The 26667-nt window shown below is 45.0% G+C and overlaps 1 protein-coding gene across 50 annotated transcripts in view; it reads left to right on the forward strand.

Moving 5' to 3' along the window:
• Positions 1-26667, forward strand: part of SORBS1 (sorbin and SH3 domain containing 1) — a 228098-nt gene that overhangs the window by 137146 nt on the left and 64285 nt on the right. For 21 of the 50 annotated variants that reach the window (XM_077878259.1, XM_077878263.1, XM_077878261.1 and 18 more), the window contains 8 exons: positions 1656-1800; positions 5636-5665; positions 11531-11703; positions 13860-13923; positions 15610-15684; positions 16006-16068; positions 25181-25228; positions 25353-25482. In XM_077878259.1, coding sequence (XP_077734385.1) covers positions 1656-1800; positions 5636-5665; positions 11531-11703; positions 13860-13923; positions 15610-15684; positions 16006-16068; positions 25181-25228; positions 25353-25482 — 728 coding nt within the window. The remainder of the gene's footprint in view (positions 1-1655; positions 1801-5635; positions 5666-11530; positions 11704-13859; positions 13924-15609; positions 15685-16005; positions 16069-25180; positions 25229-25352; positions 25483-26667) is intronic. The other 29 variants (XM_077878278.1, XM_077878276.1, XM_077878284.1 and 26 more) reach the window with 2 other exon arrangements.

Below are 26667 nucleotides of genomic sequence, written 5' to 3' on the forward strand. Positions count from 1 at the left end.
TTGTAAAATACTTCATGTTCACATGATCTATCCAGACATCACAGTAGGCATTTATACCTTAGGGAGCCACATGCCTGATTTTTGTGTGTGTGTTTCTCAGGTGCATTATGGCAGTGTTTTCACGGGTGTATCATTTATCTTTATTAAATCACTTGGGAAGTAAATTAAGGCAAGTGTAATTTTTTTCTACTTTACAAATGAAAAAATGGAGATGAAGCACTTCTGAACAAGATCATATTATGCCTCTCAAGCCTTGGGGAAAGATTTTATTCACTAAATTGAGCTGTTGCTCATAACTAGCAGCTGCAACATTAGGGCACTTTCAGAATTGACTGAAGGCCCCTACTGTGCGTCAGGAGCTGTCCCTGGTTCTGATACGTTCTTTCTTTTATGGTCACATGTTTTCTTGCTGCAAAAGTTGTTCGGAAACACCTTTACAAATAGATGGCTCCAGTCATTCAAGTGATATTTATTTAACAAGCACCAACTGTCTGCAGAGTCTTATGCTAGGTGCAGGGGTCAAAAGGAGGAAGGGAGGCATGGCTTTCGTCTTCTCTGGAGCATACTAATTGCTTTGAGCCATACATTAATCTGGAGAGTAACAATCAAAGTCTTGCCTTTCAAACTCCTTAAGAATGACATTCTGGCTAGAGGTCCAGAATAGAAACTTTCTAAGAGTTACAAGTGTGATAGGTGAAACTGTGTATATATCCTTACTTACTACATATTGAGGTCTTGTTTTTCTGTCTTTAAAAAAGACTAGCATCATTCCCTTCATGCAGATTATAATGTTAATAGTAGCAGTTCTATTGGTTTTTATAGCCGAGACCTCAGGTTTTTGAAGTCAGGATTTTCTTTTTTTTTTTTTTAAGATTTTATTTTTTTATTCATGAGAGAGACAGAGAGGCAGAGACATAGGCAGAGGGAGAAACAGGCTCCTTGAGGGGAGCCCAATGTGGGACTTGATCCTGGGACTCTGGAACCACGCCCGAAGGCAGAGGCTCAACCATGAAGCCACCCAGGCATCCTGAAGTCAAGATTATTATAAGTCTTTACCATTTCAAAGATCTTTGTCATTCAATACTGGAGTGGGGGGGCGGGGGGACTCAGGATAGAACCGGGTAACACCCAAATCTCAGAATCAAGTGCTAGTAAGGTTGTTGAGTGATGCAAATAAATAAGAGTGGCTTTCTAGGAATACCAATATGTAACTTTTCCCTACTCACATCGATGGCTTCTTGTCCTCATGTTGTCTCATGTTTCTTTAGACAAGTATACTAAACTTTCCTGATTTTTCCCTTAAACCAGCTCTCATTCTCGGATCACGTTTGGAATTGCATGAGTCTTGCATGTTGTTCTATTTTGTTTTGAATTTCCTTTTTCAGTAACCGGATTGATCCACGGCTATTACCAGGCGAAAATAATGATGTTGCTGAGACTTCCAGTAACACTCACCTTCCCTCTCTACCCTTACTAACACCAACAAAGAGACTAAGCATTCCAGATTAAACTCCTAACTGGAATTAGTGACGTCTCATTGATTACATTTCTTTTTATAATTAAGGTCCTTATAAAGCTATACATTTCTTCTTTTTTAAAAAGAACATTAGGTTTCACATACTTACAGTTGGTCACAGTGTTTGTTCACTTTTCAGGATTCAAGTCCTCTACTAAATGAAGTTTCTTCATCCCACGTTGGAACCGATTCCCAGATCGCTGCACCAGTTAGCAAGTCATCATCTGCCTACCCCTCTACGACAATTGTCAATCCTACTATTGTACTCTTGCAACACAATCGAGGTAAGGGAACTTCTCAGAGCGCCCCCCACTCACTGGCATCAACAAAGCTGTTCTGTGACTTCCAGGGGCAAGAATTCTCCCATTCCAGAGAAATTGTCACAAACCTCCTCCCTTCCTCGATACTGTCTGCCCCTGTTTACTCACTCCCATGACCCACAGAGTAGACCACAGCAGGGAGACCGGCCCCTGATATGAGATGATGTCAGATATCTGTGTAAGTAAGCTGGTGTAGCGCGTGTTCCGCACCTTGGGTGTTTACGGTTGTTTTCAGATGGTAGCACCAAAATAAGGAAAAGACAGAAGGGAAAAAGTCTGTGCACCTTAACTCCTCATCATGAGAATTTGAATCAGAGCTTTGCTGGGTAAATCTAGGTATAGCAATAATATCTCGTTTAATAAGTCATGTAGTTCTTTGACATCATGAATTTTCTAGAAAGCAAAATTTTGAGTACCCAATTTTTTTTTTAAAAAGCATAATGGGTGGAGACCTTTATAAAATATCAAACATGTTTTTGTGCCTCTAAAGCAGGCACTGGACTTTCTCTTAGTGACTCGCTGGCCTAGACTCTTGCCAGCATTTATCACACTGGGCTGTCATTCAGTGCACCCTTTTGGGACATGAGACTCACGTGGCTGTGTGTGTCCCGTATGCTGTGTGGCTGATAGAGCTCTGCTGAGGGTGTCCACATTTGTTTTCTATAGTTCTCTTACTGCTTCCGGCTGGTTCTTCCCTTCTCTGAAGGGGCATTTAGGTAAAGCGGAAGTGCTTTGAGGTAATAGTTGTCTATGTTGACCCTTCTGCTTTAAAATTTCAGAAGGTGATCTTAAGTCTCAGGTTTTTACTAGTTGGAATTCAGTAGAGAGAGAAACTTTTCCTTCACGAAAATCCTTTGCAGTGTAAAGTGTAAAATTGCCAAGCTGTTTCATAGAGCAGAAAGGGTTTTTTAGTCTGAGTTTCAAAAAAGCTAGGCACCAAACCTCTCCTTTTCTTGATGCGCCGTTTGCCTACTGCATAGCTCCCCCTGCCCCACCCCCACATTACTTGGATCAGAATGGAACTGGAGTCTATTTTTAATTGTTTTCCATATTAAATGGAGTTTTCTGTTTCCTGTTTCTAACTTGTAAAACAGATGAATGAAACATTTCCTCTCACTTAAAATCTTCCCACTTGAATCTTAGTTATTTTAGTAATTTTATTTTTTTTCCACTATGTATAGCCTCCATATTAACTGTCCTCCACGAATCTTGTTTTTTCAAAGATGATAAGGGTCCCAAGCCCCACACTAAACTATTTAAGACTCCATTCTCCTTTCAGCAGGGCCATACCCCTTACTGGCAAGAGCTTTCTCTGCCCAGTGTCCATAATGCAGGACAAAGTGAAATTTTGGTTCTCTATGAACTTCTTTATGACTTGTCTTTTAAAAAAAATCCAGAAACAATTTAGTTCAAAGAAGGAAAGGCAGTTTCTCTAAAAATGGGATTTATTCCCAAGGCAACTTGGTTTTTGGGAAATGCCAAGTGTAATGTCAGCTGCTTCCACCAGGTCCCTCTGGTGACACCTAGTGAGACATCTTTGGGCACAAAAATGCTTGTAGTTCTTTTTTGTTTCTTCCCTGGGCAAATGGATTCCTCTTACTTGCCTAAATGCCTTTGGTTCTTGCCTTTTTCTTTTGTGCAGTCCTGCCCTTTGGGTTTAAAGATCAGAATTGTGCTGCCTGAATCACACATCCTTCAGTAAAGGATACAAGTATATTAGTTTTTTGGAATCAAAAGTAGCTTTTCTTAAAGAGCAAACCATATGTTCCCTGTGGAGGTGGAGCAGGAAGAGAAGAGGAGAATGGAAGCGCCTTGCCACCTAGCCTTGGATTACTAGTTGTCACTGGGGTTTAGGTCATGTGTTTCTGGCCTTGCTTTGGAATTTACCCAACCTGACAGCAGTGCTCATAGAAAGTACCCGTAAAAACAATTTAACTATTGCAAAGTCTCCTGAGGGAATGATAACTTTACTCTACTTCTGGAAGTCTAGTTTAGTCATCCTAAAAAGGATTCCCTTTTTTTCTGGCCTAAATGGGCAGGGCACAGTGTGACAACAACCCTCTCTCTACAAGCTAGGTCCCCCAACTGTAGATAAATGAGGGGGTGCTGTACATCTGCCCTGGCACTGATGAGTATGCACAACACAGCTCCTTGTCCCTCTTCTCATACCACGTATGTGAGGGCAGATGACTTACGATCAGTCTAGAAGGAGGATTTGAACCAGAAAACTCGGGACTGACGAGGTGCATGGGTCCCCTAGCTCAGAGCTTCTCAGTCTTTGGTGTATGTGGTCTTGGGAGTACATACTTGCAGATTTGGATTCAGGAGGTCTGAGGCAGGGCTGAGATTCTGCATTTTTTCAGCAATTTGCAGAACACATCAGTGCTTCTGGTCCATAGACCACACTGGAGAACAAGAGCTTAGTGGTTCCCAGACTCTGGATCTCACAGTCACATGAAACAGCCTGGAGCCTACCCTAGGGTTGCTAATTTCTAACTATAGTAAATCACACCTCTGAAAAACAACTACTGTTATCCATATCACATGTCATTCTCTGAAAGAAGGGCCATTTCCAATCTCAGAAGTAGGAACATAGTCTTTTAAGTTGAATAAATTTGCTTTTGCCTGGTGAGGAAGCCCTTGCATCTGGTTGGCAGACTGGACTCTGGAACCATAGATCCGTTGGGCATTTTGATCCGACAGATGAGGAAATTAAGGGAAGAGTTTACATGATTGGCCAACATGCTCTAGCAGGTTGCTGGCAGAGCTGAGCCAAGAGCTCAGCTGGGCTTATGTTATCCAGCTCGAGTGAACTTCGTCCACATCCAGAGGTGGACAGGCTGTTCTGCTGGCTGGAAGCACCCCTGCTGCTCTGTTTACTTCTTGCCCACATGGATTCTGGAGGGAGGGTGGGGCCGCAGCCAAGGGGGATGATGACAGCACCCATGGGCTGGCAAGTGCTCTATTTTTATCTACGTAGCTGCTTTAAATTTAGCAGCTGTGGAAGGTAAAGGTCATTTTTGTGCTTATCCCAAAGCACGTACACACAGAACTTTCAAAAAGAGATAGTGGCCTCCGTCCGCGGGTGCCCAAGAGAGTGAGGAACTGATAGACCATCGTGTTGGGGAGCATGGTGGCCTGGAGATCAGGATTGGAAAGAATTCTGCACTAGGAGTTGGGGACCCAGGTTCTAGCTTCCCCCTCTGACGTTCAGTGTCATCATGGGTAGTTTGTGCTGCTTATCTGAGGTGTCTCAACCCACTAGATTTAAAGTGTTAACATGTGTGAAAGCTCTTAAAAACAATGTCTGGTGTTTGGTAAAGCTCTCAGGAGGTGGTAGCTGCCATGACAGTTATATTTCCTTCAAACTTAATGAGACTGGGGTCATTATAAGGTCCTGGTCCCTTAAAACGAGAGGAGTTAAATAAATAAATAAATAAATAAACCAACCAAATAAACAAACAAACCAACCAACCAAACAACCAGGGGAGTTGGAGGGTCTCCTTCCATGATCAGATCACCTTGAAACCAGGTGTAAACAACAACCAAACAGTGACTGTTCCCTGAATCTTGGTACAGATGTAGGAGGGAGGCTTGGAGACACCACACCTGGGTAACGGAAGCCACGTCAATGCCCCGATATCCAGCTGGGGGTGGTGGCTGCCACACAACATTTCAGCATCTAAGCCCAAGGGACAGTTAGGATGCCAGTTTGGGGTGCTAACAAGTTGTGGCAGGACTTCCTGGTCTTACCATGTCTGTGTGAATCTCACAATGTGTATCTTTTCTTTTATCACAGAACAGCAAAAACGACTCAGTAGCCTTTCAGGTAGGTGCCAAATATTTATTTATATGCTAACACCTTTGACGTGTGAGCCACAGTCTGAGGAGTTCCTCCAATGTGCTGGGGATTCTGTTGCTGGACCACAAGGACGGTGGAAGCATGATGGTCCTGCCTCCTCCCTGCAGTTTGAAGGGGTGCAGGAGGCACACCAGATCAGTAACCCCAACTAGCACACATGTCCTGGGCAGCTGTGATAAGTGCCTTGAGGGTAAGAACAGGACAATCTGAATAAAAAAGAACAAAAAGTTATACCTTAGGTGGAGCATTCGAGGCAGGCCTTACTAAAGAAGTCCCCTTTCTGTTGATTCCAATCCCTCTTCTAGGATTGAGTCAGTCAGGGTTAGGGAATGTAGGCAAGTTCTTTTCTTGTTGAGTGGCAAGCCCAGGTGCCAGTAAATGACCCTGCATGACAGACCCGGGTGAGAGCCTCTAGCTCAGCAGTGCCTGAAAGGAGGTGTGAGCAGGCATCAGAATCTCCTGGAAAGCTGGTCCAAAACCCAGATTCCACAGCTCCAGATATTCAGATTTAACGTGTTGGTGAGAAAAATAATAATAATAATAATGTGTTGGTGAGAACTTACGTTTCTCCCCGGGTCCCCAGTGATGCTAATGCTGCCTGTGTACTGACCACCTTGAGGAGCGAGTCCCATCAAGAACTGGCAGTGGTGGGCATTGATCTGCTAGATAATCAGGTGTCAGGGTGCCCTCCCTAATAAAGTGTGGCTACACATGGCCAGAACTGTGGGGAAACCCAGGGATGGGAAGGTTTCACCGTGTCCTTACGGCTTTCTGTAGCCATTCTGCTTTGAGTCCTTCCCAATGGTTAGGGGCTGGCAGCCTTAGGCAGGCTGCTAATGATCTAAACCACAGGTCAGTTTTCTTATCTGCCAAATGGGAAACGCAGTAATGCCTCGGAGGTTCTGCTTATAAAGCAGCCTACACCGAGCATTGTCACTCACTAAGTGCTTGGTGGATGTGAGTTTCCATTATCAGCAGGCACCTCCATGGATTCATGCCTCATTTTATTGAGTGTCTACTCTGTATCAGGCCCTGAACCAGGCTCTGTATCCATATCCAGGAACTGTGCTGCCCTCCAGCAGCTCACAGTGTGGTATAATGGTTCATAACCATTTTTTGGTGATGGACTCATTTGGAGAATCTAATAAAGCCAGTAGATTCATTTATAGAAAAAGCCTCAAGGTCAAGTGTGCACCTGGTGGATTTACAGATACGTGTGAATCTGGAGTAAGAATCCCTTATCTGGTAGATACACAAGAGCCTGAGCTGCTTCACGATTTCTCTGTTACTTCATGTTTGCTGCCCTTGTGATTCATAGAGAGCCCTGTGGGGAGAACATGGGGTTCTCACACCCTCTCAGCTTTATCGGGACTTGGCCCCAGGGCCAGGAAGGCTGTGGTTGAACACAAGGTGCCCTTCACTGCCCCCTCCTGACTCTGCCACACCAAATCACTTCATTCCCTGGCCCCAGCCCGGGTTGCTGAGAACAGGGTGGCTCTGAAGCAAAGGTAGCTCCTGTGAACACCTTCCTGCCTTTGGGATTTGGAAAAGAGCCGTGGAACGGCTGAAACAGGTGCACAGACACAAGTTAGGAGGCACACAGTTGGGTCCTGGCTATCTCCTCTTATGACGTTGTTTATCCCCGGGTAAGTGACTTTACCTCTCTATGGCATAGTTTCCTCATGTGGGAAATGGGGATTGATAATCCTCATCCTTTCCTCAGAGCTGTGAGGATCGTGTGCGACAGGAAGCAGGGTATGCTTTGCACACTGGAAAGTGCTATGCAATGTTAGGGCTTCTCCACCAGTCTGGCAGGCTCGGGCCACTTCCTTGGCTTCAGAATAAGCCTAATGTTTCTGTCTTCCTTGAGTTTTGGAACAGACCCATTAACGATATTTGATAGAGAGGACGTAAAGTAAGTGCTCACTAGATGTTAGTTTTTGTTGAAAAAGAAGCAGCACTGTTCTGTTCAGAAGCTCTTGAAGGAGAGAGGGCTGGCTGGGCTCACTCCAGTCTGCTCCTGGCAGCAGTGGGGCTTTGCCCATCATACCTGTCATGATGGCACTTGATGGGCCAGCCACCTCCCTTGACACCCCCCCCCCCGCCCCATCCCACCCCAATCTTAACAGGTTTTTATTGAGCCTTTATGGGGCTTTTTACTTTTCTTTTAAGATTGTATTTATTTATTCATGAGAAAAAGAGAGGCAGAGACATAGGCAGAAGTTGAAGTAGGCTCCCTGTGGGGAACCTGATGCGGGATTCAATCTAGGACCCAGGATCACAACCTGAGCCAAAGGCAGACACTCACCCACTGAGCTACCCAGGTGTCCTCTTTATGGGGCTTCTTGTTCAATGAGATTCATTCAGAATCGAGAGCCACATGGTGTTTGGCCACCTCAAGCTCATGGTTCCCTTGGGGAGATGGACAGAGAAACAAGTCAGGGCTGGGGCAGAGGGTCTAGCCTTCCTTAGGGAGGTGTCGGCATTTCTGTGGTCCTCAATCACCGAGCTTTGGGTGTGAAGGAAAGGAAGCTGCCCACAGGCACTGAGGCCCTGTGCCAGGTTGCCAACATTGTCACTTATGTAGTGGCCCTTTCCAGCACCTTCCTTGTAAAAGCTCAGTGTAAAACTGGAAGGAAATGCTCCAGGATGTCCTATTGAGGTTTTGGTATTTGCCTCGTGAGCTATTTCTCACGAAATAGCTCACGAGGCCCTCATTGTCCTATACATGCCAAATGTAGTCCTGTCACCCTCATGGTATAAGACCTGTTGTGTGAGGTTTTCACTATATGTAAAACAAGAAACAACTTTCTTTCTTTGAGGCTGCAGTTCATCTCTCTGTACACTGAAATCCACTCAACCATGAGTCACATGATCACAGTCTTCCAAAGTAAAATAATTCAGGGCTAATTTTTGTAGAGCCGAAGAACTCTGATAGCTTTAGAACAAATCTATGAACTGTCAACTTGAGTTTTGTAGTTAAGTGATTGTTGTTGGAGCCACCTGCCCCAACAATTTAAAACATTTCTCTGGGTCTGGAAACCCTGAGAATGCCAAGTTTGTGATCTGTTACTTCTTAAGAGAGGATGCTGGAGTGAGGAGTGTCAGCGCCTCCAAGTACCAGGCGAGACAGCTTGAAATCAGCCTCCCCTGCTGCTTCCTGGTGACACTCAGGAAGACCTTCCCAGGCAGGAGGAGAATGCTCAGCAGAGCCATATTTAGGGTAGACTTCAGTAACTTGAAATCCCCTTGCACTTCCAGGCTTCCTGCCAAATCCTTGGCCTTCTGTGGGAATTGCCTAGGAACATGAGAACTCATCCCAAGAGTCCAGTCTGGTCTCAACATCCTTCAAAGCTCATGGCTATGATGCCAGGGATCCGGTTGTCTGAAGCATACCCTGAGCTAGGTCTTGCACAGAGGGTTTAGAAACCATTCTGCGGTCACAGAATGAGTACTTGTGTGGGAAGTCAGTTGGAAATCCAGGCAGGGTAATTCTGCCAGCAGGGCCAGTGGTGAAGGTTGTCGTACCTGAGCATGTGGACGCACTGGTTCCCCACTTCCCCAGCCCCTCCTACACGCAGGGACATCTCTGACTTGGGCACAACCTCACATGTGCCCTCAGGCCCTTCCTTTTTTACCGGATTTTGGTCTCTACCCAGCACTCTGCACCCTTTCCTTTATCAAGGATGAGATGCTCTCCCTCAGTCAATGAACAGATCCCAACTGAGCACCACCTGATTGCCAGGGCGCCTCTTGGCCCTGTTCAGCCTCCCCACGGGAGCATCACCACCAGGACTTTGACTCCCCTGGCTTAGACCTTTTCGACCCCTAACCTCTCGACCTCTGTGGTTCCCACCTGCCATTGTCTGTGCTTGTGTGCTGACCCCCTCCCTAGATACCTCCCTACATCCTGCTCACATGTTCATCCCTTTCTCTGCCGTCTGGCATCCATCCCACTGCCCTCTGAACTTGAACTTGCTCCCCCCAGGGTGATCCCGTGACTCTTTTGCCTAATGGAATGGCCCTGTCTCTGCTTCAGTTTCCCTTCCTCCCCACTTTCCTCCCTCCCTCCCTCACTCCCTCCCTCCCTCCCTCCCTCCCTTCCTTCCTTCCTTCCATCCATCCATCCATCCATCCATCCATCCATCCATCCATCCATGGGTGGAATCACTCACTTCTTGGAATCTTGTCCTCTCTGGCTTCAGTGAAGCCTCGCTATTCCTTTCTGGTTCATCCCCTCTCCCTCTGATAACTCCTGCATCCTTTGGGGGATCCCTTTTGCTCTCAAGCCTGTCACCGTAGCATCCCTCAGCATGTGACGTCAGCCCTTGATTCTGCTCACGTTTACTACTCCACAAACTCTTCCATCTATCTCCCTGACCTCTTCCATCACTTTTATGCTGATGGCTCAGGAATTGCACTCCTGCCTGGGCCCCTCACAAGGGCTCCGCTCCCCTATTTCTCCTAGGGCATTTTTACTTGGACGTCTCACTGAGTTACTGTGTTGGAATGGAAGCAGCCATCCCTCCCTGCCTTCCCAGCCTAGTCCCTTTACTAACTTTTGTTTGGATCAGGCCGGGCCTGAAGCCTTGGTGCCATCTTTGAGGGAGCTACGACAGGATATGGCTCAGAGAGAACCAGTGGAGTCAAGTGTCCCTAGTGCAAGGCCCAGCTTGAACACATGGCAGCCGTGTGACCTCAGGCAGGTCTTTACTGTTTTTAAAAATGGACAGGTAATGGTTTCTTCCTCATAGGATTATTGGGAGGAGAACTGAGATAATATATATGAAGAATTTAGCACAGTGCCTGGCACCTGGTAACCTCAGAATAGTTCAGAGGCTCCTTGCATTTGCTAATGCTCTTCCCTCTGCCAGGGGTACCCTTTACTTCCTGTTTGGCTCTGAAAGGTCAGCCCTGAACCTAAATTCCTCAGCTAAGTATGATGCGGACTCTACCCACCTCTGGTCATCTTGCATTCTCATAGCTACCTCTCTTGCCCTTTCTGTCCACTGGCCATTAGCTACTTGAAGGCTCGCACTCTGGGAGGTTTACCCTCATGGCCACAGGACATGTGCATGCATAGCCACAATGCCTTCCCATAGTAAGTGACAGGGTTTGGAATTACAGAGTATACAAAGTAGTTTTGTAATCTGTGGGCTACACCTGTTATGTTTATTAGCTCTCTGTAACCTCTAGTTCTGAATCAAATTTTATTTTATTTTATTTTATTTTATTTATTTTTATTTTTTTAAATTTTATTTTATTTATTTTTTATTTATTTATTTTATTTTTATTTCATTTCATTTCATTTTATTTTATTTTATAGATTTTATTTATTTATTCATGAGAATACACAGGAGAGAGAGAGAGGCAGAGACATAGGCAGAGGGAGAAGCAGGCTCCATGCAGGGAGCCTGACATGGGATTCGATCCTGGGTCTCCAGGATCAGGCCCTGGGCTGTAGGCGGCGCTAAACCACTGAGCTACTGGGGCTGCCCCTGAATCAAATTTTAATGTGCACTTAGCAGTTTAAAGGGTTAGATGATAAATATTTCAGTCTTCATGAGCCATAGTTTCATTTCTAGCTACTCAGCTCTGCCACTGTAACTTGAAAGCATACATAAATAGTACATAAACGAATGGATGTGGCTATGCCCCAATAAAACTTTACAAAAACAGGTGGCCAGGCCATAGTTTTCTGACCCATGCTCTAAGTGAAACTCATTCCAATTGGGAATTTGCAAACACACTTCCTCCAGCTGGATTGTTTGGGAGAATTTTGCTTCACAGCCACCAGAAGAACTTCAGCTAATGACTACTTCTCACTTCTAGATCCTGTGTCAGAAAGAAGAGTGGGAGAGCAGGACTTGGCACCAACCCAGGAGAAACCCACCTCCCCTGGAAGAGCTACTGAAAAAAAGGCAAAGGATGACAGCAGGCGGGTGGTTAAGAGCGCTCAGGACCTAAGCGATGTTTCCATGGATGAAGTGGGCATCCCACTCCGGGTATGAATACTGACCCATGAGTCCTACTTAGGCTTTTTCCTACGCCAGGGACATGTGTGTATCCAAGTACATGTGACCCCACTTGTGGCCCTCATGAGAAAATTCTCACCTCTGTCCACTCTCTAAACCCACTGAGGGCTGCAGAGCCTCCCCGAGCTGTGTGCCAGCATCCTGTCCCACCTTGGTCCTGGGCTCAGAGTGCAGCAGCTTTCTCCAAAGCATGTTAGGCACTAATGAGTCTCATGAGAAAAAGGTTTTGGGTTCAAGTGACACGAGGAAAAGCAGGGTGGAACACAGGTAGAGCAGTTTCTCTGCAGCAGCACTTCTAAGAAGCTTCAGGCTGGTGCATGTTCAAGGGGAGAATGTTGTGGGCAGTGTCTCCCAGTCTCTGGCTTTTGTCCTTGGAACATGCTCAGAAATTGCAGGTCCAGGAACCCTGGGGAGAATGTGGGGCTCAGGGTCTTTGTTTATGAGTTTATGAAGAAGTTCTCCCGAGTGGGACATACCCCATCATTCAGGGTGAGCAACAGACTCTACAGAAGCCACAGAATGAATCCAGGCTGCCCCAGTTCTTACCCCCTGCACAGATGTGCCAGTGTTCGGCAGGCCCTATGGAATTCAAGGGAATTTGAAACTGGATTATGGTGAATCCCCTTTTATTCCATGGGCCCCTCAGAACACTAGCTACAATATGTTTCTCTCTGGTCTCCATGTAATGAATGGACTGTTTTTTGTGTCCCTTTGGAGGAGGAGTAGAAACAACAGTGGGCTAAGCCTTGAAAGAACTGTTGTTTGGTCCTAAGTAATACTAAGTATATAATAACAATAATAAGTAGAGAGGGAATTTTGATGGTAGAATGGTCATTGCCACTACCACTTGCTGACTGATGATCTTGTTATTGACTCTACAAGGTGGACACTGATGTAATTCCCATTTTAGAGATGAGGAAACAGGGACTCGGAGTGATTATGGTCCTTGTCCAGGATTGCACAACCTGTGAGTGATGGAGCAGTCTCTCTGACTCCCAAACTCGTACCCCTAACCATCATGCGAGGCGGCCTTCCCACTCACCTTCTTACCAGCTCTATGACTTTGGGCATCATTTTGACTTTGTACCTCATTTCCTCATCTGTAAAGTGGACGTGAAAATGCCTGATCTAACCACCGATCTGCACCTTTCCTTGTATTATTTTGGTCTTAAATCAACAACAGCCCAGCTTTGTGGTTAGGATGAAAACTCTCTGGCATTGGCATTGGCTGGCAGAGTGGGATACGTTTGAATGTATGTGTTCTAAATCTGGCCCTCTCCTAGGTAATATAGCTACACTTCTACAGAATAACCCGAAATGGGTAGGTGCATGCAAATATTCTTTGCCTCTTATGTTTCTAGGAGGCTTTACTTCCATTTAGTTGTCTCTCTAAAAAATGAGATTTTAGGGATGCCTGGGTGGTTCAGATAGTTAAGTATCTGCCTTTGGTCAGGTCATGATCTCTAGGTCCTGGGATTGAAGCCCATGTCAAGCTCCCAACTTAGCAGGGAGTGTCTCCCTCTGCCTTTGACTCTCCCCCTGCTTATGCTGTCCTGTTTCTCTCTCTCTTAAATGAAGAAATAAAAAATATTTTAAAAATGAAATTTTAAAAAATTGAACACATTTCAAGAGGATCTTTGTTTACTTTTTCAAAACCTTCATGCTTTTTGGCCAAATATTACTCTGCAGATTCAGATCTGAATCTCTCGGTTTAGCTTTTTTTTTTTTTTTTTTAATGATTTTATTTATTTTAGAGAAAGAGAGAGTGCATGTACATGAGCAGAGGGAGGGGCAACGGGAAAGGAAGAAGGAGAGAAGCAGACTGCCCACTGAGTGTGGAGGTTACATGGGGCTCCATCTCACGATTCTGAGATCATGACCTGAGCTGAAATCAAGAGCCAGACACTTAATCAACTGAGCCACCCAGGCACCCATTGGTTTAACTATTCTTCCTCAAAAGTTTTGCATTTTTAATAAAGATTTAACTGTGGGATCACTAACATGTATAGAGTTATGTGAGTTTTGACCTCAGATGTCTCTTTCCAGTATGATTTTGTCATCATAGAAGTTCTGAAACGTGCTGACATTTCCATTGTATTTTACACTCTGCCTTTGTTTTTCTCTAGAACACCGAGAGATCAAAAGACTGGTACAAGACCATGTTTAAACAGATCCACAAACTAAACAGAGGTACTAATTTTGATTTCTAGAAGCTATGCTGTGTTCATATGTTGACTATCATAGTGAGGACTTAAACTTGGTTTGTTAGGATGTCGAGAGACTGGGCCTGACACTCAACTTATTGGGCACCAGCTTGCCTGAGCCCAGCCATACATCTGCAGAGCAGGGAGGAAACGCTTGTGCCCTGCCTTACATGGGGGATTTGAGGTCAGCTCTCCAGTCCTGCCTCCCAGACATTGTGGGAAGTGGCAGGTTGAGCCCAGCACTCTGCCTGTGCTCCAGCATCTGCCTGCCCGAGATGTGAGCAGCTCTGACTCCCATCTGCTTCCCGCTTTAGATGCAGCTCCCTGTGTCAGCCCATGACTGCCTTGTAGGCAGAGCAAGTCACTGAACTAGGAGTGAAGAAAACTGGCCTCACCTGGATTCAGTACCCCCAAGCACACCTGTGACCCTGGGCCAGTCATGTAGCTCCCTGCATTCAACCCCCCTCCCTTCCTCCAAGGGCTGTTGCAGGGTCCAAATGAGACCAAATTCTACCTTATAAAGTAGAATGTATGGTACACCTGTAAGGTGGTGGTAATATGAAAAATAATCTTCCCCACCTGGGAGCCAACACTTGGCAGGTAGCCCAGAGAGTCAGTCAAGAGCTGACACACCAAAGCCCGCACAAGCTTCAAGAGAAGCACTTCCAAATTGGGGGCAGGTGATCCAGCATGGTGGGAGAAGCCCAGGCCAGTGCTCGGGAAGCTCCTGACCCCACCAGCTCCCATCCGCCTGTGCTGCCAGTCAGCTGATAGGCAGGAATGCAGCTGCACCATGGGAAGGGCACCACTCTTCCCATGGGCAGAGCATCCTGTCGTTCCCTGTAACCAAATCCAGTCTGGCCGCCTGGCACAGATGACACATGGAGGCAAAGAAAAAGCATTCTGGTCAGTGTCGGCCTAAGCCGCAAAGAACTAGTCTCTCTGATTAGCTGCAGATACCAGCTAACATCACCGTTAATTAGCTCCTGCAGTGTTCACAATGAACCTGGCCGTGCCTCTCTTCAAACTCTTTCAAAATACTGAGATGTTCGGTGTTTAGTGTCTCTAAACCAAGAGTAAATCCACTGTGGTTGGATGGATAAGCTCAGTCATGGTAGTGATGCCAAAAGCTGGGTCTCTGATTGGGTGACGTCAGTTCTATTAGTCACTTCCTTAAGCCCGAGTCCTTTTCCCCCAGCACTCTGTGACTCTGTCATCTTGAGACCTGGCTTTGGCAGCCCAAATGCCAAGCCACAGGTACATATGTGAACAGTATGTGATTCTGTCCCTGCAGGCAACATCATTTCTCTTCTGTTAAAGGGATTAACTCAACCTAAATTACATGTTCTAAACAAAACCAGCTGCCCTAATGGTAGACGGAGATATGTAAAAATTTAAGAATCTACTGTTTGTTTGGAAACTTGAAGCTTACTAGAGCCTGTATATATGTTATTCTTTGTCCAAGAGGAAAAATGATATTGTCTCTTTAGATGTGTCTCAGTAATTCAGGCAAAAGGACTGGATTTTGCAATCTGAATTCTTTCATATCGCTAGTGAAGCTTAGTATGTTCCAGAATTCAAGGAGCCTTAACTGTGTGTGAATCCCTATTCGTTCATTCTCTCCATTTGTATCTTCCTCTATTCTCTCTCCCAAACCTGCTCCTCTGCCTAGACACTCCTGAAGAAAACCCTTATTTCCCTACGTACCAATTCCCTGAACTTCCTGAAATCCAGCAAAATTCTGAAGGTACCACAACCTTAGACAGTGTATCTGTTGTCCTAGCCTTAAATTAATTCTTATAGTTCCATTATAGGAATAAGGTTTGGCTTTTAGATTTTGTTTTAATAGTCCTTTTTGGTTGGTGGAAATTTTTTTTCACTCATTTGCATGATGTGCTGTATTAAAATAACTAAGACCTTTCTAATTCATTAATCTCATTTAAGTGTGATGCTGTGTGCTTTAATAACACTAAAATAGGTAATCGTTCAAAAGAATCAATTGCGGATTTGTCAGTTCCTCCACTTCATGGTGGGTAGTTTCAAAATCCACTGCTTTTCTCTGCTACAGAGGACAATCCTTACACTCCTACCTACCAGTTTCCAGCATCTACTCCTAGTCCTAAATCTGAAGGTAATTAAAGGAAAATCACGTGCCTCTCTTTGTATTGGTACTGTTACTTTCTTCTTCACCTTGGGGTTCTTTCTGATGACTAATGGGCTGTCTCCCAGTCATTTGCTTCTCCCAGCCTTGTGTTTTGTGGTGTAGTCTCACTCCTCGCTGACTGTATTACCTGAGTCTATCCAGATGAGTATTAGTACTGTTCTCTTGGAGTTTACATGATTAATGGGGTAACCAGTGTAGCTTATATGATTAATGGGGTAACCAGTGTAGCTTAGTTATAATGTTTTGAACATGTGGGGCTCTGGGAAAAGCTGCCAGTATTTGGGGTGGTCACATGGTGCTGATGGCTGGGCAGTGACTCAGGGAGGCAATCATGATGGCTGGTGCAGAGTGGGTAGGCATGCCTGCTGTCAACAATAGAATAATTACCCAGTTTCTATATGTGCAACAACCCGTCACTAGGCCCTCTTATCGTGGACCTTCAGGGCATATCTCCTTGGTAGGGAATTTCCAAAGAGGTATCCAGGTATGAATTTCATTCATGGCAGGAGATGATGTCTCTTAAAAATAAGGGTTTTTTGGCCAAGCTAGAAAATGTTTCATGGAAGAGCTGGCTAGGAATTTGAACCTGCTGGGAAAGATGGCCACACTTGTATCTAAGAGATACTCTTTTCTGAGGCAAAAAATCTGGGTATCAAAGAGGGTTCTAAAAGGTAAGTTAAAGGCACCATCCTGAGAATTACCCTAGTCCCAGGGATTATCTGATCTTTGGATGAGTGACCCGAAAAGAGGGAAGTAGAAGGGGTATGCAAGAGGAAATTTCATTAAATGCTCTCCTAGGATGAGATGTTGAGCACTCTGAACTTTACTTATTCGACTAGTACTGAACACTTGCAAGCCCCATGCATTGTTGTTGGAACTGAAAATAGTGCCATGAGTAAAGATATGTCCTCTGTTCTCTGCATATCTGGCAGGGAGTTGGACAAGGCCCTGCACTATGTCCAGTGTGGTGGCATTTGCAAGAGCATGTGTCCAGAAGGCCAGAGGAAAGCTGGTTGGTGCAAAAGAGATCCTCAGTATATACCTGGTGAATGTTGATGAGTGAGCCTTGGGACCATGGTACCACAGTTCTTTTTTAGGGATGAAGCCCTGTCTTGCCACCTCGGTATTTCTCTGCTCTAATTAGCTCAGCAAACCATTCTCCACAGTCCTTCTCATCACTGGTAAAGTCATGCATTCACTCTTTCACCAAATTCTTATTACCTCTCATATATGAAAGGATGCCTTGGGATGCATTAGAGATACGGTTTTAGTTAAAATACCAGATTCCATTTTGGTTCTCCCTTTGATGTGCTTGCTGGTCAGTGGTTTCCCACCATTTCATATCTGGTTTTGAATGAGAAGAAGTGTACCAAACAAACCCAGACTTCCAACTGGTTGCTGATGATTTCATTGTAATCAGTGACCTCCTCTTCCAAAAAGAATGTGTTTAGCGTGCGATGACCTTGTCTTTTTATCCTGGGGTGCTGATTCTAGCCAGAAGCATTGCTTAAGGAACAACTGACTGAGCTGAATGGAGACTTTTGGGGGGGTAATTTTGACTAAATGTGATTTTTGACTGGTGCTTCATTTGCACTTGAGAATCCAGCAGCCCACTTCTAGAGTAGGACTCCCTTGTGGGGAAGATGACAAGTGCGTGGCAAGCCTGAAGGCAGAGTGTCCCACAGGCAGGGGAAGGCCACCTGGAGAAGTCCTGTGGAGAAATACAGTGACTCCGTCAAACTGGAAGAATGCCATAGGCCACCGTAGGTGGTGCCAGCAGCTTCTACAATCAGCCTGGCTATTGGTCTGAAGATGGTGTTTCATGGCTTCACACCCAGAGCTGCCATGCCACTAGCTGCTACACTTAGCAACCCTGGCTAACAATGACGTCTGCTTTTTGGTACACATCAAGTCAGGCACAAGAGGGAATTGGGGTTATTTTGCCTTGAGGCATAAACAGTAAGGGACGATACGATAACATTTCACCTATAATGTAAGAAGCAGATCTTCGTATTTTTTATTTTCAAAGACCAAAAAGGATGAAATTGTTATAAAAGATAAAAAGGAAAAAAGTTAGATTGAACATAAAAGATTAATAATAACCAAGATGATTAGGCTTTAACACAAGCATTGAAGAAGTTTTCTTCCCTGGAGATCTTTTAAAAATAGGGGAGATTTTATCTCACCCCTGCTCCTGCTGAAGATGACAGATCCAGACATAGGCCACATATGTATTCAGTTACATGAAGGCTTTTCACAAATGAGTGAAATGTTTGAGCTAGATCACTTTAAAGAATTGCTATTTTTCTTTTCGTTTTTTTTTTCTTTTTTTCTTTTTTTTTTTTTTTTTTTAAGTAATAAGAGATTCTCTGGTCCTTCTCAGCCCTGTGCTTCTGACAGGTGGCCCTGGGCTCTGCACACCGTTCTTAACGTGGGAAATATTTATGCCTATCAAAGAAAGGTGTTAAGGACAAATTAGCACCTAGCCGGGGTTCTACCCACACATTTTAATGAGCATTAAAAAGTAGACGGCTTTACTGAGAAATGTGAGCTGTCATTCCAGAGTCTTGTCTTCTGCCACAAGGCAACTCGTTGATGCTGGGTTTTTTGTTTTGCTTGAACTCAAAATTTAAAACTAGGATTATTTGCAGTAAACCTACCAAAACCTAGCATAAGGGCTGCCTCCTCTAAATTCTCGTTGTTCATACAGTATAAAAAAAGCTTTCTAAGTGTCTGAAAGCTGATCTTCCTAAATAGTAAAAGATTATAGGAAAGTATATTTATGCCGGCTTAGCAACCTTCCCCTTGCGCTCCCAACTATAATGAAAAAGCAAATTTGTCCAGACTTTCAGAAGATAAGTAGAATTTATCACATCTTAATCCGTGAAGTTTAAAATGTAGTTGAGAAGAAATCAGTAAACTCCCAACAGGGAGCAGTCCCAGCTAATCTCATGGTCTCACACCCATGAGACCCACCATGGGACAGGAGCAGATTGCTCTTTGTTTCATGAGGTAGTTGGGAGAAACTGGGGCTAGGGATTTGAGGAAGAGCAGAATGAATTCAGGAGACTGACTTCTTGAAATTTCATTGTGTACCCTGGTCACTTGAAAACTTATCAAAAATAACTTCCCAGAAATCCTTTGGGACTAACTTCCAAGTAGGGCTAAGCAAATGAGTTTTTTCTTTCTTTCCTAATCTTCCCTTGACCCACCCTCTCCTCCCCATCATTCCTTCCTCTGTGACCCAAAGCTGGTTGTCTGTGAATTCCATCCTGTTCTCTCTCTTCAAGGCAGAGAGATGTCCTTCTGTATCATCTGAGATGTCTGGTCAGAAGGATTGTGGGGGTGAAGAGTGTTGACAGCCACCCGAACCAGCCCCACCCACTGCCACACCCAGATGTGGAGGGGCTGCAGGGGTGGGTCTTCAGAGGCCCTGCCCATGATTTCCTCCTGGAGTGGGAGCAGGAGAGGGAGGAGCGAGCTGTGGAGGAAAGGCCTTAGACAAGCTGCGGCTGCCTGTTCCCCTGCCTCCTGCTTTAAATAACAGCAGTGTGGTGGCTTGGACCTCAGCAGCCCACAGGCATAATAATAATAATAATAACAACAGCGTAACCACCACAGCGCCTTCCACGACTACTATTTAGCCCTTACTGAATACAAGGCCTCACATGCCGAGTGCATCACAACTGTTACCTTGTTTCGTCCTCGCAGGGACCCCACGAGGTAAGTCCTCATTTCATCAGTAGAGGCTGTAAGGCTCTGGAAGGCTAAGTAATTTGTGCAAGATCACACAGTAAGTAGCAGAACCAGGTTTTAAACACAGATCTATAGGGACCCCAAACAGGACCACTTTCTTACTCTGTGCTGCTGCACTGCTAATTCCTTTACCTCTCCTTGCTGCACTCTGTATTCTTGACTAACTCCTCCAGCCAAGGGCTGTCTGACCCCTAACTCCAGCATCCAGCTTGCCCTGCTTCTAAATCAGTCGTGTTTCACTCAACTGAGCTGGGGTCTCCCACAGTGATGTCTAGGAGTGTGTAGTTAAGAAACGTCCCCAAGTGATCTAACACATGGCCAAGACTGAGAACCACTGGAATGAAGGAATACCACCCTTCCCCACACTCCAAGAAAGAGGGCATACTTGCCAGTGCAATCTGGGGGATTTGGATACAGAATTTGAGTGGAGACTACAGATTCAAAAGAGCTAGCCTTCCCACTCTGAACATGGCCAAATGATGTTGGCTCTCCTGATGTGCTTTGTGTCCACAAAATGGCAGAGCTTTTCAAATAACGCCTCCATATCAGCACAAAAACCGAGTATCTGGTGTGTTATTCCATGGTCCATGGCCTGTGAGAATACATTTGGCCTTGTCGGAGTGGAGGGCTGTCCTGTCAGCGAAGGTTGAGGTCCCAGAGACCAGCTTTTCCTCTTGCATTTGGATGCTGATGGCGACCACTGCCGCCTTCTGGTGAAGTGTCTCAAGGCATCCCCAGGTTGTGGTGACCTATCAAGCCATGGTGATCCGTCTCCTGGAGCTTTCTCCTCATTCCTAGATGAGGATGTACGGGGACAAGGAGTTAGGAGGCACGTCTATATTTGATTTTTCCCAGGCACATCTATATTTGAGGAAAGTAATCCTCTACTGGCCTTACAGGATTTCTAAGAATAGCCTTATTTCGCTTGAGTTCAAGCAAATAGTTCTATTGTGAAGATGCCTGGGCAGGATCTGTGCCTCCTGCCCATGGCTCCAGCTAGCACTGCCCAGGGGAGGCGGGGCCGGGGTGGTCACCTTTGCTCTCCTGGGGAGAGCAGAGCACCAGGGCTCCGCCTAGCAAGTGCCGAGTCCTGGCCAGTCTTGCAGGATAGTTGAGAGACAGTAGCAGCTACTCCCTCTCCACCTCCACGGGCCAGGAATGCCACTGGAGATGAGGACGGTGAGTCTCTTTCCAGCCCTCTGGTCCTCCCCAGGTCTTCCTCCTTTTACTTCTTTCCTTCTCCCATCATTCTCTTCTGCTTCAGAATCTTTTTTTTTTTTTTTTTCCTAATTCCTTAAAATTTGCCTTTAACCAGAACATTAGGCAGCTTTGGGAATGCTTCCCCAGCTCCCTGGACTATTCCTTATTCCTGACCACCTTGCCACATTTCTCCTTTTGCTTATTCTTCCTCTCTGATCCCACCCAGACTTTGTCCTCACTTCTGCATACATCTTTTTCTTTGCATATTTTTGTGGGGTGAGTGTGTGTGTCTCTCTTGACCCCTTGATCCTTTCTCTTCCTAAGTGTATGAAGTAAAAGCAGGAGATGGAATTAATTTGAGCTATAGAAAGAGATTGTGTCAAAAATGAGCCCCTGACTTTAGAAAAGTAAGATTGTTATAAATTCTCAAAAAAGAAACCCCCCAAATCCGGAAAAAAAGTCTTTTTTTTAACGTTCATTTAAAGTCACTGTGATTAAAAAAGCAATTATGTACTTCCTGGCAGTTTTAGGAGTAGCTGATCCCCAAATTGAGCCTCCAAGGATAGATTGCCAAAACCTAGAGGGCAGTCATCAGTGTGTAAACATTGGAGCCCAGCAGGGGCCTTTGGGTTCCAGAAGTGGATTGTTCACCCTGAGTAAATCCCGCTGAGCATTAGAGCTTCCTGGAAGTTGTTGGCACCGGAAGTTCTGGTTGTTGCTGCCAAGGCTTAGTGTTTGCTGCTTGGGGATCCGAGGGGCATCGTCAACATGTAGTGCCACCACGAGCAGGAATCACAAGATCCCAGCTCAGCTGAGCCCCCTAAGGCACAGTTTTAAAGAACCCTTGGAAGAAACCATAAAGGCAGGATTTCAGACATAGACAATGTCTGTGTTCACAAACAACTTGAAAAACCTTTCATTTACTATGCCTTAACTGTACTTAAAAACATTAGCCTAACTCTGCAGAAATGCAGGAGAAATTATCTTTGTACCCAGTTTTCCCATTCATTGGTATTTTTAACATCCTATCTATCCATCTCCCCCAGTGTGGACTTAGCCTGCCAGGAGAAGGTAGCAAGAGAAGCAGCAAGTGGGTAGCAAGAGTGACTCAGTTTGGCCCATTGTCCCTGGAGACCAGCAGAAAAACCAAAAGTGGGTAACTCAGAAAACTTGCTTAAGCATAACCAGGGAGAGGATGATGCAGAAAAATAGAGCAAAGGCTTCAAGGGCTAGAAGTCAGTCTGGCCAACACCATAGTGTGTGACTTGAGTTTCAAAACAACACCCCCCCCCCCACCTCTTCCACAATAAAAATTATAATGGAAGGGCCACAGCTTTTCCCAGGATTGGGTAGATGAGGCTAGGGGAGAAGTAGAACAAAGCACACATACCTGTCATAGGGCTTAGAGGCAGCACAGGGAAGTGTAGTTGGATAGAGCTTGAATTCATTCCATTTGTCTTTTTCTCACTGTGTGGCTAAGGGCACATTTTCTTAACTTCCCTGTGCCTCATTTCCTTGTCTGTGAGGTGAGAGATTTTATGTACCTCCAGGAGTGTTTGTGAGGGTTAAGTGAGAGATCATTAGGAAATTACCAGGTACTGTTCAGCACTTAATGGAAGCTGCTATTATATGTATTCATAAGCAGAGGTAAAATTTAAGTAAATTTTACATCCCCTGGAAGTTGCCCTAATTGCTTTGCTAGTGTTCTTTTGTATCCGTGAACTTCTGTTTGCCATCTTAAAAGTCAAACTGAAATCCAGATGTCAGACTCGGATCCCATGGACACAGAAATGAAGAGCTTGCTCACTCAGAAGTGCTCCTGCCCTGTGTTGGCCTTAGCTGGGTGGCATTTTTTTTCCACCCCCCACCAAATAAGTAGTAGTATTAAGAGTGTTCAGTCATTCGAATTCTCTTTGCCTTCACTCCTGTTTAATTTACTCCCCAAGCTGTGCTATTTTTTTTTCCATCTTGTAAGAAGTATTTACTTCCTTCCAACAAATCTTATAGAATTCTACATAAGGAAGCTCTAGGGAGAAAAACTTATAAAGAGCTTAAACTTTTTTTAAATCTAAATGCCATGTGTACCCCATGAAAACTTTGCTTCTTACCTCCAAGAACCAGGTAATAATTTTAAATTAACCCTGACCTTACTACCATCTATGGATAGGCTGTCATTCTGTGATTCAGAGAGATACAGGGTTTTGAGCTAAAATGCTAGGCTGGATTTTAAGCAGTACGTACACCCATTGGTTCGTAAGTAAGCTAATTTCTCATTTGGCAGCCACCGTTTTTCCAGTCAGATCTCTGTAGGCAGAGCTGATTTTTTGTTTTCTTTGACATCATGGCGTTTTCAGTAGGATAATCAGAAGTTCTATTAAAAAATAGAGGGCACCTGTTTGGCTCAGTGGTTGAGCATCTACCTTCAGCTCAGATCGTGATCCTGGGGTCCTGGGATCGAGTCCCATATCAAGCTCCCCATGAGAGGCTGCTTCTCCCTCTGCCTACGTCTCTGCCTCTCTCTCTCTCTCTCTCTCTCACTCTCTCTCTCTGTCTCATGAATAAATCAACAAAAACTTTTTTAAAAATAAAAAACAAAAACAAGCAAGACAAAATTCTTCAGAACAGTACTCCAGAAATACATTCCTGGATCTCATTTTACTTCTGCCCTATTCTCAATAGTTAATGTAAATCAGCTTGCACCCTGCATTTATAGCAGGGTAAGTCTTATCCAACTTTGGTATCAAGTTCTTATCCTTGAAGCAGAAGGATGGACAGAGGGAGGGAAAGATAACTTGGTACTATATACCTTTCCTTTAATTGGGCTGGGGAAGACCTGGGGCAGATAAAAATAAGGAGAGGAGAGGAGGGGGGAAGAAGGACTGCCAGAGAAGCCATCTTTGAATAATACTCAGAATAATAGCAGTGTTAATTTATACTTCACAAAACATCCCAGCCTTTCCTGCTCTGAAACTTAGAATGATTTGCAGAGAGATAGGACTTAAGACTTGGTCAGCATGTGACTTTGGATTCTTTGGCTTATGTTTGCAGGTGACTTCATGTTCTTCATTAAAGCTTTAAGGGAGGGAGTTTGGGTCTTCATTTCCTACTTAAGGATTCTGAATTCGGGTTGACAAGATACTAGAAAACGGGATAGGAAAAAATAATAAGAAATTAAAAAAAAAAAGAAAACGGAATAGGCTGATGGATGCAGCCTCACTCTTGTTTGAAAAGCGCTTGGGGAGAGGGGGTGATTATCAGGGGCTGTAGTGACTCAATATCCTACATCCTCAGGACAGTTCCAATTTAAAAATCCATTTCCGTAAACGTACATGCACTCTCACTTTGAGTTCAAGGCTGCCACTTCCCTGAGGGGCTCCGCTCCCGTCTCAATTCTGTAAGTGTCCATGTCCCAGAGTTCTCTGTATCAAGGGATGCTTGTCTCACCCTTGCAAGCAGTCCCCAAAACCGTGTGAGTTTGATTTGTTGCAGAGTCCCAGTGCAGACACTTAGCCTGAGCAGTACCTTTGCAGAGCAGACCTGCCAGGGTGTGCTGTGTTGCGAAGAAAGCAAGCTACTCCAGGAACTGGGTTGAGGTGGAATCAACACAAGTGATCAGGAGGGTCTTCTCAGCCCGTTTTCATAGCCGCAGCCCCTCTTTGGTAAATGGTGTTGTGTATGGGACTGCAGCACATAAGACAGGTCACAGCCAATGTGGGCAGCTGAAACCGCATCCCTGGGCCTCCCAGGCCTATCCAGTAGTGGGCCTGGCCGGCTCTGGAACTCAGCAGACTGGACCAGAGACTCAGCATGAGCTTTTGGGGGCCTGTCCCTGCTCCTGTTTCCGACCCTGCCTCTTTGTCCCTATGCTTCCTTGGTGTTAGGTGGCAGTCAGCCCCGTGTCATGAACGGACCTCCCAGAGTGCGGGTCGGCAGGCCCTGTTTGGGTGGGTGGGCTCTCGGGGGGCTAACGGTGGTGTAGCTTCTGGCCCTGGGCTCCCCCTCGGTCTTTCGGGTTCCCGGTGTGGCTGCGTGCCGGTGCAGGATGGTGCAAGCGGGGGACATGCCACTTGGTTCCCTTCCCTCAGCCGGATTCCTCCTGATTATGTTTTGTTCTGTTCACTAGATGATGATTCAGATCTGTACTCACCTCGGTACTCCTTTTCTGAAGACAGTAAGTGATGGAGAATTTTCTGCTTGTGGGGGAGAAAGAGGGGGTGGCAGGTGAGGGAAGACATCTTCCCATTTTTGCTTTTCTTCACTGTTGAAAGTCTTTTGTATCCACTTTTCTTCTCCAGCAAAATCTCCCCTTTCTGTGCCTCGCTCAAAAAGTGAGATGAGCTACATCGACAGTGAAAAGGTGGTTAAGAGATCGGCCACCCTTCCCCTCCCAGCCCGCTCTTCCTCACTAAGATCAAGCCCAGAAAGGTAAGTGCTCCTTCACCCACAATCAGCTTTGCCACCCCATCATAATCAAGCTACCAGTGAAGTACCCTCTCTCTGCTGGGTCAGGCAGCCTTAGAGGCAAGAGTCACACAGATCTGATTTTGAATCCCTGTGACTTATTCTGAGTCTCAGTATCCTCATCTGTTAAATGGGGATGTATATGGTATATGGCAAGGATAAAATGCCTAAAATGTTCCTAGTAGTGCCCGGCTCACAGTATGGGCTTAATTAACGTTGGCTACGATCATCATGACTTTTTACCCTTCTCACCAGAGAAATCTTAGCTATAAAATGTATCATGTGTTTTTATACTCTGTGCATACTGACAGGGCTCATACCAGAGAATATAATTTTAAAATGAAGCCATGCTTACTTTTTTTAAAGATTTTATTTATTTATGTTAAAGAGAGTGTGTGTGTGTGCACAAGTGAGCAGAGGAAGGACCAGAGGGAGAGGGAGAGAGAATCTCAAGCAGACTCTATGCTGAGCACAGAGCCTGATGCTTGAGCTCAAAAGCGATCTTGACATCATGACCTGAGCTGAAATCAAGAGTCGGTTGCTTAACTGACTGAGCTACCCAGGCACCCCAAAGCCATGCTTATTATTAATTATGCAACAAGAGTCATTGAAACATAAGGCTTGGAGTGGTTCTAATGATAGTGTTTGTCATCTCCTAATAGCTGTGCTGAATGACCCATTTTTCTTTATTGAGTTCTTTTGTGGCACCTTTTTATGCCATCTGGACTGATGTCCATGCATGTTCTGGCTCCCTCCTCACCACTTCCCAACAAGGCTCTGACCAAACTAATTTTTTTTTTTCTAAATACACACTCAACTTCACATCTCCATATCTTTTCCATCTTGATAGACAAATGATAGGAATTTCATATATGCAAATGGCATCTGCCTAAAGGTTTTGATAGTCAATTTGAAAGGAAGGCTGGGTATACCCTTAGGTTCTTGTGGATACACACATAAGTGCATGCATCAGGCATCTTCTAGGTACATTCTGTATGCAGATTGAACCAGAAGCTGTGGGGGAATATAAGTATATATAAATCACTGACTCTGCCTTCAAGATGTTTATAGCTTTGCAGAGGGAAAGTAACTATACTCACAGTGCCAAATGCAATAATGTATGTGCATTAAAAATTAGTAAACAGCTTC

The sequence above is a fragment of the Canis aureus genome, chromosome 29 (genome assembly GCF_053574225.1).
Source record: "Canis aureus isolate CA01 chromosome 29, VMU_Caureus_v.1.0, whole genome shotgun sequence".
Classification (NCBI taxonomy): Eukaryota; Metazoa; Chordata; class Mammalia; order Carnivora; family Canidae; genus Canis; species Canis aureus.